Here is a 15,106-nt window from a genome sequence, read left to right as displayed (position 1 = left end):
AAACGCCATGCAAATAATTTTATCTTGTCATCGCTCGACGACGTCGCAATGAGTAACATGGCGCATGCATAACAGCCGTATGAGATGCGACGCCAGCAGATGCAATTTAGTTGACCGAGACTTCAGGATGATAAGCCGACGCTGATTGTGGGAAGGCCGCCTTGGAAAGAAATTTACCGGTCTGTTCTTGAGCTGCATCTGAACTAGCACAAAGATGAATCCGTAGGTTGATTTCCTGTTTAGTCCTGTCTTCCTTTTATTAACAGCGATGACTGTTTAATTTCTCTTGGCGAGTTAAACTATGTCAGGAATGAAGCTCTGATGTTCAAACGTAAGACTGGTTGGAGCAAGGGACTGAGAGGAATTACTGGTAGGAGTATTAATTCGCAAGCTTTATTTGGTGTGCTATCGTTTCGGCCCGTGTAACTACGGTGCCAAAAAAAGAAAGAATGCGTTTCATTGATTTATCCTCCATCACTGATGTCTATACCTAAGACAGTCTAAAATGTGACACTGAACGCTAGATGTACACTATTGAGAAAAAGCGCCACTCATTAGTAACCTGGTCTACGAGTTGCGCGGAGGAGATAGTAAGGACAAAAACCTTAAAAAGCACGACGAGGAAAAACAAGAAGAGGGAATGGCAGCAAATGTGCAACCGATGAACTGCGTCCTGAAGCCCTCGATACCACATTACGTTGTAGCATTACGTTGGCCAGCGAGGAAAGGTGGCGAGCAGAACGGCATTTAGTCACCAAATGGAAACGCTTCTAGGATCGTCGGTAGTGATCAAGTACCGCTACAGGCGTTAGCAGAATCTCCCCTTTAGAACTTACAAGCTAAGAGTGAGCTTGAACCATTTCTTATGCAAAGAGAAGACTGCTTGCAAGGACTCGTAGACACCGGCAGTTCTCTCAAAATTGAAGAAGTCCAGAGCCTGCTCTACGCATTTGAAAATGATCCCAAAATACACAAAAGAAGTTGCGCCCAAAACTGTATTCACTAGCTATACAGCAACACTTACTGTGCCATCTATACAAGTCAGCGTCGAAAGAATATTTTCTAGAATAAAGTATCCCCTTCTTCTCATCGAACATAGGTTAAATAAGATTGCAGTCATTATTGGTGTTAGGTTGTTTTATCCGCTAATATTCAACTGAGTCCACAGCAGCAGAAAAGATCTTAGAGTAGTTAACGATATAAATATGGTGGGTGTCAGGTTGAGCATCGTCCTATAAGTTCTTTCTGTGCAAAGTTGGTGTTGTGTACAAGTTTCCGCTCTCTTGGGGTAGCGGGTATATTGAGAAGACCGAGCGATGTCATAAGAAAAAACTTCAAGGACATCCTATTTCTTGCGACAATGCTCTTCTATTTCATCTATTGATCTAGCCAAGTATCGTCGTTTGTGTGGTTGTAAACCTGTTTTCTCGAGTACAGTATTTCGTTTATTCATTACAATAGCACGAGAAATTGTGGAAGCTTTTTACATAGAGAATATGGTGATACCCGCGTTAGTCGCCCATCTGTGGTGGTGTGGCAGAAGGAAATAGATATTTAAAGACTGCTTATATTGACTGATAGCACGAAGAAATGACTCAATGCTTATTTAGTGCAGAGAGTGTTTTGTGATGACATATAAGGGTTGTGCAGTAGACAAGTGAGTAGTAGGTCGCGCCATGTATGCCGGGATTTGTTTTAGGTATATTGGTGTTTATTTTCATTTTTTTTTAATTTTCATTTTCCTAATTTCTTTTATTTAGATTTTTGGGGGAAAGGAGTATTTGTGTTTGTGTTTTCCTGGTTTTCAACACTTTTTTTTTTGCTCTTGATATGTTCCTTCTTGGAATGAACAACTTGAAGTGAGCACCTCTTGTGTCCATGTTCTCTCTCTGTCCGTTCTTCTGCGCTCTTATTAGCTGGGTTTTTAACGCAGGCAACAAATGAACAGACAAGTAGGTGTAGCATTAGAATGAACTCATTATTGGGCTGACTTGCGCCCGCGAAAGAACTGGACAACTCGGCGGCGGCGGTGGCAGCAAATGCGCTCGCTGGTCGTTGAATTACCAACTCCATCACACCGACAAACACTCAATTTATAGGCGGTGAGGAAACATCTAGACAAAGCGCGAATGGTGATTAGCGTAACCTGGAATATTCTGGAAACTCACGCGAGTAGTCGGAATCTTCGAGATACATCTCGGCGCATCTTGCGTGACAAAGCAAATGATAAAGCAGCCTCTCGCGACAACGAGCAGGAATAAAATTATACAGAATCGATCCGTGCGCAAGAATCACAGTGATAAGGTCGCCTGCCAGCGACCCTCGCAAAACAACAAATAAAGATTTAAATATTTCGCGGCAATATTGCCCATAATCAATCCAAGTTCCAGCTCTGAGATTGTATTAGGTGGGGGGGGGGGGGGGGGGGTCACTGACGATTAACAAGTGACGAAAACTGAATGTGTGCCCCTTCGAAACGTCGAAGTTTCCCAAGTATTCCCCTCTGAAGACATTATATCATCATCCATATAGTAACCATCTTCCAGCTCCAATATGTCAGAAATTCGTATCATAACCTCGAAATTACTGTTGGCTCAAATCACCTTAGTTTTAAAATGGCATGATTAAAACACGTCTATAAACCTGTAACAAGCATTGCCACCGCTCTTTTCGCAGCAATTGACACTTAGCATTCACCAGCGTACAGCGATCGAAAGTAATACCAATTTTTAAGCTCGGCAATACTGTTGGTACATTTAATCATAATACTATCATACTGAGTAGCAATATCGGCACACCTAGACAGCACGCAAAACATACTCCTCATAGATCACGTTGAGAAGCACCATCCATTTTGAAATACTGACATAGTTTCCACAACGACTATTCATGTGACACTCAACTCTTTTGATTTACTCATCATCATTTATTTTTTCTTAAGGACCCCTGTGCGCTGCGGTACATAGGGGAGCAAAACATAAAACCAGATGGGGCACGAACATCGGTGTTATACCAGTGAAAAAGGCAAACAAATTTTAAAAGGGTATTACATAACGAAACAGGAAACTTTCATGACTACTATATGGTCATCGCGAATATCAGGAAGAAATATGGGATTTTAGACAAGAGTTCAAGATTTTTCAAATAATGTAGTAAGTGCAGAGGTGGTACTTCAGAAGTGGTGACAATGCGCTCTAAGTGATACTCAGGAAGGGGATAAAACAAGAGCAGGTTTTTTAATTTTTTCAAGAACGGGCTGAGTTTTATTTGCCGCAGGCAGCTGAATAGCGGATGACAAGTAGGATTTATGAAAAGCATTAGTGTGCCCATGTAAACTTTCTAGACGCAGACAGTGAAACAGGCGGCGCGATGTTTTATTGGTTGGGAGTAGAAATGAGCAGCTGGGCGCTTTTACGGTGAAAAGACACCCGTGGCATATGAAGCGATAACTTGATGCCAGTAGCACTGCTCGTCCGGTGATAACGTGATGCAATAAATTGGGTTGCGCGAATTCGTACTGATACTAATGCGCCGATTAAATACGACAGCTGTGGATTCCAAATGGCTGAGACGTATTCTAGTTTGATCCGAATGTCTAGTAAGCGAGTTTGCGAATAAGGATAGGACACGACAAATCTCGGCTGGCTGAGAGATTTAGAACTTTATTTCGAACATTATTTTGCATGACGAATAAACAGGCATTAAAGAAAAGAGTGAAATCCTTTGAATATGGTTTTAGTTTTAAAAAAAAGACAAAAAACGGACAATTGTTTCCGTTTCAACATGACAGCATCAAAGGCCTTATTGTGCAGAAAACCCGGCGTTGTCGCTGTTATGGATGAAAAATTCTGCACATGACTTGACCGGGTACTGGCTTGTCTGTGAGTTATGCGAAGTCATGTGAGATGGCAGGCACTGCCAACTCGGGCCTAGGCCACGCATATGTGTCTGTACGGTGTGCTTAAAAGCAGCTTTAATGTATACCTAAGTTGAGTGGGCTTTCACATGATTGGGTAGATTACAATGTACGTAACATAACAATGCCGTAAATAAAATTATTAGTTATTGACCAAGCGGTAAAGTGTATGTACGCGTATCCGCAAGATGATTTCCATACCGAGGCCATGAACTCTATGTCATCATACCCTTAGCAGCGGGCGTAAGTGTTCCAAAGTGTTTATTAGTGGTACGTTGTATGGATACCAATAGCTTGCATGAATCTATATATTATGTCGTGATGGAAAGTGCAAATAATATTTCAAGAAGGAGTTACGAGCCCTAATATTTTCTTCAACTCTTGATCGTACCTGAACTAATGCGTTCATGTGATCACGCTATCCTCAGCATGCATAATTAGTATATTTTCGTTTCAGGAATCGCACTTTCAGGCCTCTACGTTGGTGCTAACGTCCTGGTGGCCCAGCACTTCGAGAGGCGGAGAACAACCGCCTGCAGCGTCATGTTCACCATTGGTGGCCTGAGCGCGATTGTCTTTCCGGCGTTCGCTGAAGTATCCTACGCGACGTACGGAATTCGGGGAGCTTTCCTTCTATACGGAGCCGCTCTTCTGAACGCCATTCCTTTCGTCGTGCTCCTGAAAAGGCCGCCATGGTTGGAAGACCCCAAACCCGCGCGAGTGCAGACTTTCGACTGTAACGAGGCTCGTACAACAGATGACGAGTCCGCTGGAGAAGAATGTAATACCAAGGGCTTCAGCAGGAAGGACGGTAGCCCAAAATCTCTCAGCAGATTCCAGGGAAAGAAGGACGCTGCCAAATGCTCGTCCGCTGGGGCTTCTGGCGGAAGTCGTTGGTCACGGGCTTTCCTCAACGAGAGGCTTGGAATAGATGTCGCAACTAGCGATATAAAGAAGGCTGTGAAGCCATTCCTCACCTGTACCTTCTGGCTGGATGCGATGTCATTCTCAGCAGTCACCATGGGTATGGTGATGTTCGTTTCGATGTCGACGGACTACGCGATCGACCAAGGAATATCATCAGCAGACGCTGTGTTCCTCTTGCATGCGTATTCCATCAGTGACATTCTCATCAGGCCGCTAACTGGTTTGGCGGTCGATTCAACAGTGTTGTCCCTGGAATCCACCATGCTGCTGGGATTCCTGGCTCAGGCGATCGCATTTGAGATGCTCGCGTGGTTCAGAGCCTTGCACGTGATTCTGGTTGCGTCGGCCCTAATGGGAGCCACGTGTGGATCTAGAATTGCGCTTCAAGCTCCCGCTTTGGTCAAGAACTTCGGCATGGAAAACCTGCCCACCATGATTGGAGCGATGTCATGGTGCATGGGAGTAGTACTGATGCTGCGACCGCCAATTATAGGTAAGCGAAGCATGCAGTAATCACGTGCACGTTGTTTTACGCGTTGTATAAAACGAGGCGGCCAGACAGATGTCACGGAAATACTCTTAGGTGTACATACAGATATAAATAGCGGTACGTAAGCTGCAAATGTGTATTGAAACTGCTACGGAACGTTGGAGACAGCAGAAAAGTAAAGATACGTCATTCCACGCCGCTTAGGTGCGCGGATGCCTGTCTTAAACGTAATCAGCGGAAAAATCTGTCCTGACCATATTTATCGTTTTCTTGGCGAAGTGTCTTCTCCGAGAGCTGAAACGAAAATGTGTTTAAGGAGAATCTATCCATAAAGTATTTGTGGTCCAATATGTATGACTCATTACCCATCACAGACGAGCAATTGCACTGCACTGGCAGTTAGGACTTTATTCTCTTCCTTGCTGCAATCATCATGCTGTAAAATTTATTGGTCCTCCGTGGGTCTCCATTCGACCTAGTTATTAGCCAGAAACATCTGCTGCCATCATTGGTAAAACTTGTACTACGTCCTGCAGTACTTTCGAATTTGACAGTTCGAGTTGCACCAAATTTTGAATCGAAAGCCTCATACGCCATTTAAAGCCAATGTCACCGTACCGGGTGCAGGCCGCAACTATGCATACGCCCCCGCGTTTTTTTCTTCTTCCCTTCTTCTGTCTTCTTCTTCTTGGAGTCCCCGAATTTTCTTGCTTCCCGTCTTCTTCTTCTTGACGTCTTGCGAATCTGATTGATCCATTTGACCTGCTTCTTCTTCTGTAAATAAAGAGCTTCAACACGTGTAACCAATAGAAATGGAGCTTTCGCTTACACACTACGTTCAATCAAGATAAACCATGGGCAATTTTTTCCCACTGCCGACGTATGCAAATATCTCTGAATTCCATTGCATGGGGCAAAGCTGCGATGTCGATGGATAGGCAAAGCACATTTTTATCTGAAAATTGTGATGTTAAGCATAGTGAGAAAGTGGGAACAGGATGTGATTGAAGTTACGAAAACGCAGTGGGATCATTTGTGTGCAGATAGCCGAAAGGGTTGTCGGCGCCGCAATAGTCCGTGGTTCCACCAAAGACCCATCTGTGTTTTGTTACACTGTGACAACAACCCATAAAATAGGCTTGCTTTGAGTAAGCTTGCAGCATGGATAATACACAAGCGCTGTGTTCTCGCTCACATTGAGCAATCACACGTGAAGAGTGGTCGTGACGCGAGCGCCTTATTTCTCCCATTGGCGCAGGATGGCCATGCCTACCCACGCCGACCCGCGCAGTTCGCGAGACCGCTTGAATAAAGCGTGTGTATATTTTATATGTGCGGCCATGTTCGTGAAATACGACATCGTTTAGTATCAGAGACACTAAGTTTGAGATCTTTAACAAATGTATACACAACCTTGGCTCTATGTCGCGCACTTGAATAGCTTGCCTTACGTAAATAAGAAAAGAAAATTACTCTAAATTGCGTAGGTAAACTCTTTAATTTTCAGCAATAGCATGAGGGCAGGGTCTCGCGCTGGTCTGCAAGTGAAGACAGTTTTTGTTATTGCATGTGTGGTATGCAAGCCTTAAAATAATTTTGCGCATTATTTTATGAATTATTTTTCCGAACAGGCTATTTCCGGGACACGCTTGGATCCTACACCGGGCTGATGCACGCGGCCGCTGCTTGCAACGCATTGTTTGTCGTGGTCTGGGCTGCGAAGCTAGTGCAAAGAAGAACTCAGTGTTGGCGAAAGGAAAGAGACTGTCGGACACCCGAAGAAACCACGTGTTGACAAGTGCACCAAGACATGTTGTAATCAGAACACAGGACGTGATTTCGGAAGGTATTCCTCACCGTCCGGGTGCATCCTTCACCCCTTGGCGGAAGCCTACCTCGTATTAGGAGGGACACTTACAATTCTGCCTTGTTACTACCCTGTGAACACTACGGGACTACAATCTCTAGCTTGAGAGCATGCGGCCAGTCTCACATCTTATTACCACCCATAAAACAAAAGAAAACTCCGAAGAGGGCGCTGACCTGCCCTTTTTTCGCTATGGAAGCGCCGGAAATGGGCCAAATGCCTCCCCGCTCGACAGCCAGAGAATTAGAAGCGGCGCTTCAAACTAAGGCGGCTTCGCTTTAAAATTAAAATACGCTTCTTGACGTTACACGCGAAAGGATGGAGCATCCATTGCTTTAGTGCCAAACATAGGCGATTTTTTTTATATGGTGAAGTAATATTTAAACATGAAGCACATGCCACAGGGGGGATTCCAAGCCACAACTTTGAATTTCGCTTTCTGCACTCTATAATTGCACTAGGTCAGCAGATATTTTTTCTTCCACTTTGTTAGGAGTTTTTGCTACGAGTAGCATACCCTTGAGGGTGTTCGCCAGCGCCACTGTCCTCTTTAGCGGCGGATATGGAAAGTCATACCGCGAGTGTCAAGTCGAACGTGATCAAACGGATATGGTGGGAGCTGAGTGATAACCATCTAACATCGCCCATGACTTCAAAGCCGTTATATTGGAAGCCCTTGTTAAGCTAATCAGCAAATAATTCAAGTAAAAGAAAGGGTTTAGTTATTAATTACATAAGAAAAGGGGCTAACAGTCGCTATCATAATGGGAAGCATATGAAATTCTTTTAATAATGTAAAGCAATATTTAAACATGGAGATAATTGATCAAACAGTAGAAGAAAAAACTAGCCTATGCCTTTGGGGGAATCTGATCCCACGATCGGTATGGAGGAGGTTGGCCTTGGCGAATATTCTCAAAGATAGGTTACACGTGACAGCAATAGCTAAGATAATAGATTTAGCTGCCGTCACCTCAGCTCAGTTGCAGAGCACAGGACGCGAAAAGCAAAGGTCATAGGTTCGCATCCAACCGGCGGTATTAGAGACTTTTTTTTTGTTTACTTTGCAACAAATTGTCTTCAAGTTTAAGTGTTACTTTACATTATTATGTCTTCTATCTTCCCTTTCTGTCAGCAGCTGTTAGCGCCTTATTTGTGTCATTCATAACGAAGGCCCTCATTTTACCGCGAAAGCCTTTTGCACCTCATGACTCGCCGGCCTGTTCGTATGCTAGAAATGTCACACTTCTTCGTGTTAACCTTTAAGGGAAAAAATCGTGCCTCAGTGGGAACCGAACATGTCAATAAACTAAGCCCCGCCGGGCACGTGCGAAACATATTGTTACGTTGACGGATTTCGTGAAAAACGGGACGCCAGAGGCATCGTGTCATCAGTCAGTCGTCTCTGGCTCTGTGCTCGCCCCACTTCCTCTTTCTTCTTTCATAGCGCATCTTCATCATCTCTGTGGCCTGTTACATTTCGCACTGCGCAGCCGAAGCCCGCCGGGCAAGTTACGAGGTCTCAAGAGGTTGGCAGGGCTTCAAGCGCGCAACGTGTGACAGTGTTGTCTTTTTCGGGCCACGACATGTCGCAATGAGGCGTACAATCTCGTAGGTCACATCACTGTAGCGGCTAATAATCACGTAAGGTCCATCCTAGTGAACCAACAATTTCTGGCGAACGCCACGCCGTCGTAGTGGTCGCCAAAGCCAGACAGTACCGCCCGGAGCGTAACTAACGTGCCGTCGACGCCTATTGCAGCGTTCCGTGAAGCGCTATTGCGAAGAAATGGTCTGCAGACGCGCCAGTCGTCGACCTTCTTCTGCCAGGCACAGGGTCCTAGCGACACAAGGTTGGCAGCTTACAGATAGGGGCAATATGGGGTCCAGGGTGTAGTGTGGTGGCCGGGCGTGCAGAAGAAACGGCTATAACTCGTAATCTTATGAGTCGCTGCAGTATGGTGTCAGAGTTCTTGTGATCGGCAGCCACGTATATTGAAATCATATTTGTCAACGTCCTATCTATGCGCTCTGCCAAGCCGTTCGTTTGTGGGTGATAAGGTGCGGAATGGTGAAATTTCATTGCACATAAACCCTAGAAACTCCTCGACAACTGACGGCCTCGGTCACTTATCACAACCCGCGGTGGTCCATGGCTTAAGATCACTGACCAGAACAGAAACGGCGAGACTTTATGGACTGCAGCTGATGGGATAGCCGCTGCTTTGCAGAAACGAGTAAAATAATCGTCGCGAACGATAATCCAGCGGTTGCCAATGCAAGACTTCGGAAATGGACCTAGCAGATCGAAGCCGACTTTCTCAAAGGGCACGTTGGTAAGTGGCACAGTGTGCAACAGCCCAGCGGGAGCAACTTTAGGGTGTTTGTGGCGCTGACATTGCGTGCAACTGGCAACACATCTGTAGATGCTCGATCCCCTCTTCAGCCAATAAAATCGTTCTTGTGCGCGGCGGAGCGTCCGAACTGATCCGAGATGACCAGACATGCGATCGCCATGCAGTGCAGTTACCAGAATTACAGGAGCCGTCCAGGGACTTTAAGGCTCCTGAATGGCCCCCTTGAGGAGCATTTCTCGGACTTGTTCACTGATAATCTTGCGCTCGAATGCTCATACTCTTTAAGGTTTCTGGCATAGCGGGCGAAACGAACCGGTGTTGATCATGTGACGAATAAGAGAATCAGGAATAGAAGCCCGTCCAGAGGAGTAGGCGAAGTCAAAAACAGATGTGTATTGCAGTAGGAGGTCCACCAGAGCTTGGCGTTCATTACTGCAGAAACTGGCGTTCATCATGCGAGCAATTGGTGATTATGGTGACGAATGCGGAAGAGGTTCGGCTGAAACGACTCCGACCGATGTGACAGAAGAAAGCATATTATGTCCACAGAAGGCAAGCTTCAATTCAGCTGGCAGAAGATTGGACTCAGGGGAGGAATTGATAGCCCACAACCACGCACGACCGCTCACCACAGAAATCAAACAATGAGGCACAAGTACATTCCGCTTAACACACGTCGAATAGATAGGCTGCACCGCAACTTCAAACGTGTCATCATTACGAGGCGATGGATGAACTGGGACGCACATTGTAGTCCCCGACGGTAGATTGTGTCTTCGGGGGCGTAAATACAGTTTCCGCATCGGACAAACTTTCTAAGAGATTAGGCACAAATGTCTGCTGGAAATAAACCGCCCCACTTCGACAGTCAACGGTAGAGATACAAATTTTTAAAACGACCAAGCCTAAAATCACACCATGTGTGGAATGGGCAATACCAATAAATTCCGCCTGAAAAACTGATCCACCCAGTTCGACATCTACACTACAAACTCCCAAAGGCTGCAACGATTTCCCGCTTATTCCAGAAAATGTTAACGTAGGGGCACACTTAAACACCACTTTGCGCCCTAATAATTGTTTAATCATTTGTTTAAACCGCTTCATGGATCACTGCTCTGTCGTGGCGGAGGGGCTTACGAAACTCGATGAAGTCGTGAGCTCTGCTGTGTAGGGCCACCCAAAATAGACAGGTCACGGCAGAGAGTTCTGACAAAATGTGATTCACTGGAGAAGGTAATGGCAACCCACTCCAGTATTTCCTGCTAAGAAAACCGTATAGCCAGTCACAATAGCATTAAGGATAGGACGCCGGAAGATGAGCCCCCAAAGGTTGGAAGGCGTCCCACATGTTACTGGGGATGAACAAAGGGTGATTCCTAGTAGCTCCAGGACGAATGAAGCGGCTGGGCTAAAGCCAAAACGACGCTCAGTTTTGGATGTGTCGGGAAGCGACTGGAAAGTCCGATGTTGCAAGGAGATATTCACATTGCAACATGGAATGTACTGTGGACACGAATCCAGGAGAAGGAATGGGGTCGCTCTCATAGTAAGCAGAACAATGGGCAAAGCAGTGCTAGGTTACAACCCCAAAAACGACCGAACGATTTCACTTCGGATTCAAGGTCACCTTTTCAACATAACAGTTATCCAAGGCTATGCACCAACCACTACTGCTGAAGAAGCTGAAAGTCTTTCCAGTTGTGATGAATGGATCCGAGAGTTGAACTGTAAAGAAGGCTGACCGCCGAAGAATTGACGCGTTTTAATTGTGGTGCTGGCGGAGACTCTTGAGAGTTTCTTGGCTGCCAGACGATCAAATCAGCCAATAGTGTTGACCATAAACTCTGACTGCTCATTGGAGGATCAAATTCTAAAGTTAAAGCTCAGCTACTTTGGTCATCTGATGAGAAGAGAGGAGTGGCTGGAGAAAGATTTGATGTTGGGAAATGTTGAGGGTCACCGGAGAAGGGGTAGGCAGCGAACGCGATGGTTAGATGGCATCCTCGAGGCGCTGCAGATGAAATTTTGTCATGTTAGGAAGATAGTGAGAGACTGGAAAGCGTGACGTGATATGTTCCATAGGGTCACGAAGAGTCGGACATGATTGAACGACTGAACTGGACTGAATTGTTTAAAGCCTAAACCCATGACTGAAATAGCAGCACCAGTATGCACAAGAGCCGATGTGGCTACATCACCCACAGACACGTTAACTTAATTTTGAGCATGAAAGCAGGCGGCGGTACGTTGGTACACGGTGGAATTTCAGCGACCTCACCTTAATCGGTTGCGCTGACGAGTTTTCTGGATGAGGTGATGAGTGCCGGCGTAGCGATGGAGACCGGCGTGTGCGGAATGCCGGAGGAGTCACGCTGCGATCCGATGGCGGAGAAGGGGTCCTCATGCTGGCCAAGGAATGATTCGGTGCAGCGGATTAGTGGACAGGCGACCGGTGGAGAAGATACTGTCTGTCCCTACAGTACATGTGGTGGTACCGTAGCGAGGGGAGCGGCGATACTGCTGCTGATAGCCTGGCTCTGCAAAATAGGTGGTGGTACAGTAGGTGAGCGGTGACGATAGCAAAACCGCGAGATGTGGCCAGGATTGCCGCACCGGTAGCAAACCAAGGACGGACGGGCAGAAGTCCGCCTTGGGAAGACATGACCGCTGTCAAGACTCATATGGACAGCATTAGATCTCATGTCCTCCTCGAAGTTAACTGGCGACGGGTCGGTAAAGCGCACATGCACTTCGTTGCGCGATCATGGAGTATGACAAGCTAGGTAGTGATGGGACTGCTGGCGTACCTGGCACCCATCGTAGTCAGCTGCGTTGACAGACGAACTGAAGCTGAGGCAGCGGATACGTTGATGGCTTCTCCGTTGGACGGCAGGTTAGATCTTTCCAGCGGGTGAGCTCGTCACGCACATTCTGACGAATAGTAGTAGTAGATAAGTAGCAGCGACATCAATGGTGGATGTAGAATCAACGGCTGCCACCGTAGGGATAGTAGCCAAACGACCAAACTTGGGCGTAGTTCTTCGCATCTTTACATTTTCAAACGTGCGGCAATGCTCGATCACGTTCGATACCGATGCCAGGTGTTATTTACTTATCAGATAGGTGTAAATGTCCTCGGCGAAGCCTTTAAACAAATGCCCGACCTTGTCGTCGTCGGACAGGTGAGGTGAAGCGACTTTGCAAAGCTTCAAGACCGCCTCGATGTGCTGGGTGCAGGTGTTCTCTAGGAATCTCTGCTCGGTGAGCCAGTGTCTGTTCTACACGCTTCTTCGTTGCAGTGGTATCACTGAAGCACTCGCTGAGCTCTTCTACAAAACGTGTCCAAGACGTGAAGGAGTATCCGTGGTTCTGGTACCATGTAAGAGCCGTGACTGTGAGCGCGAACACCACGTTGGCAAGTTGGGCAGTCGATCGCGTCCCACTTGTTATATCGGCTGACGCGTTGATAGTGCGTTAGCCATTCGTCCACATCCTCACCGGCAGCGCCCGCAAAGGATCGAGGCTCGCGGTAATGCGGCCAGAAGGCGCTCGATGCTGACCTGGGCGCGGCGTCTCCATCCAGTGACATCTCGGGGCTTGAAGGTGGCAAACCGGCAAGGCGTCGACTTCGACGAGGTCCGAGTGGTCGAGCCTTTGCTGACGAGGTCAACCGTAACCAGAAAGCATGCACCTAGTTGTTACGCTGAAGTATTTCGTGAAAAACGGGACGTCAAGGGCACCGTGTCAGCAGTCAGTCGTCTCTGGCTCTGCACGCGCCCCACTTTCTTTTTCTTCTTCCTTAGCGCATCTTCATCTTTTTCGCGGCCTTAGAACTAGAATATTCTAACGGGACGTCACAATATTTTAGTTCTTCTTGCCTAACGTCATGCGGTTGCAGCTGCCATAGAGAATGCCGCTGCTGACTTCTAGGCCCATCCTATCAGCAACGGGACGTCATGGGAGAAAGCGGCGACGCGATGTGTCGTGGGGAGTGAGAGCGGTGGCGCGGCGGGAAAAGCTATAGAAAGGTCGTGCAGGTCTAATCCGCTTCAGGCGTTAAGGCGCTTCCGGCTTGATTCAGAATGTCAAGTGACTATAAGACCGCCGCGTGGTAGGAGTGATGTCTTATATCCCATCCCATACTCGAATGAGCACTGCAACGAACGCGCGCTAAGGAAAACCAAGGCGAAAGCCATGATTGTGGGTCTGTGCGTGCGTCTGTCCGCAGAAAATGTCATATACATATAAATTCTCTGCGCATCGAATCCGCTTCAGGGGCTTCCGTCTTGTATCAGAATGTTATGTGGCTATGAGAACGCCCCGCGGTAGGAGCGATGTCGTACTTCCAATCCCACACTTGAATGAACACTGCAAGGAACGCGTGCCAAGAAACGCCAAGGCGAAAGCTTTTATAGCTGACGAGTTTGCGTCCGTGCATGCGTCCGTCCGTCCGCAGAAAGTGTCATACATGAATGAACATTATAAATCCAAAATGTCAGACTTTGTCCAGTCGCTTACCTGGAGCTGAAGAGCCAATAAGCAGTCATCCACAGTTCAGTAAAGATTAAGCAAAAGACTTCACAACCACCGTTTTGTAAAGGCTTTCGATTCCCGCACTTTAGTGGTTCAAAGTGCCTCCTTGAATTTTTGCCGTGAGTTGTTTGCTGATTGCACTGATACTAGGTCGTACCAACTTGGAGAACATGTGTGATCGCGGTCCACCAAGCATAGCAGACGTAATCTACAATGCTGGCTTTCACATGGCCGCCAGATGATCTGCAGTAGCCATTGTGTACAACCTCTCATCACTCCGCTCTATCAGCCTCATTAGTGGCTTGGTCTCAAACCCCTCATATTTCTCATCTCGAACGCCTGGGTATTATTCTGTCAAATATTTTATTTCCCTTCACCTTTTTTAGCCTACGTAGACTCACGTGAGTCAGGGAGGCCCTACTTTTCATTGTACAGTCCAATCGGTCCAGCCGCACCCCTTTTGTTGGAGTCGTGGCGGTACTGTGACCACTGGTAATGATCTGGCAAATCCCGCCCGCCAGTTTTCTCATCAGGAGCAAGCGATTTCATAGTCAAGCCTAGCGACGGTGAACGTGGAGGTGTTCATCAAGAAGGTCATCAAGTTATATAAACATTCATGCTCTCGCACCTAGCTGACTTTACTCAGCTGCGTCCGAGAAGCTCGCGTATACCAGGGAATGGAATTCAATTCCGTCTACTTCAGCTAAGCTTTAAGAACACGCATTTCTAAACACCTGCAGTGTCATATAGCTGTTCTTTTTTTTTTCCTATGCCATCTTGTCTTGCCATATCACTAACATCCATCACTTCTGCCCTATCCAAAACCCCTTCTTCTATTGGGCCACCTGGCCGGCGGACACCAACGAGTCCCCACAACGAGCTGTGGCCAGTCAGGCGATCGAAAAACTGGGATCTTGGTCTGGGCTAGTTGGTTCATAACTATCACGAAATAAACACAGCGCGAAAAAACAGGACGCAGGAAGAAGACACATACAAGACGGAACTGGCGCTAA

The 15,106-nt window shown here is 46.8% G+C and overlaps 1 protein-coding gene across 2 annotated transcripts in view; it reads left to right on the top strand.

Annotated features, from left to right (window-relative positions):
* The window catches only part of LOC146194439 (monocarboxylate transporter 3-like), a 49,754-nt gene extending 34,887 nt beyond the window's left edge, over positions 1-14,867 (top strand). For both annotated transcript variants that reach the window (XM_084597409.1, XM_084597408.1), the window contains exons 3-4: positions 4,374-5,336; positions 6,965-14,867. In XM_084597409.1, coding sequence (XP_084453535.1) covers positions 4,374-5,336; positions 6,965-7,128 — 1,127 coding nt within the window. In that variant the 3' untranslated portion in view covers positions 7,129-14,867. The remainder of the gene's footprint in view (positions 1-4,373; positions 5,337-6,964) is intronic.
* Positions 14,868-15,106: the final 239 nt, after the last annotated feature.

This window comes from Amblyomma maculatum, chromosome 3 (assembly GCF_055883805.1).
Source record: "Amblyomma maculatum isolate TAMU_Amacu chromosome 3, ASM5588380v1, whole genome shotgun sequence".
NCBI classification, from domain to species: domain Eukaryota; kingdom Metazoa; phylum Arthropoda; class Arachnida; order Ixodida; family Ixodidae; genus Amblyomma; species Amblyomma maculatum.
This window is presented reverse-complemented; position numbering and strand designations above follow the sequence as displayed.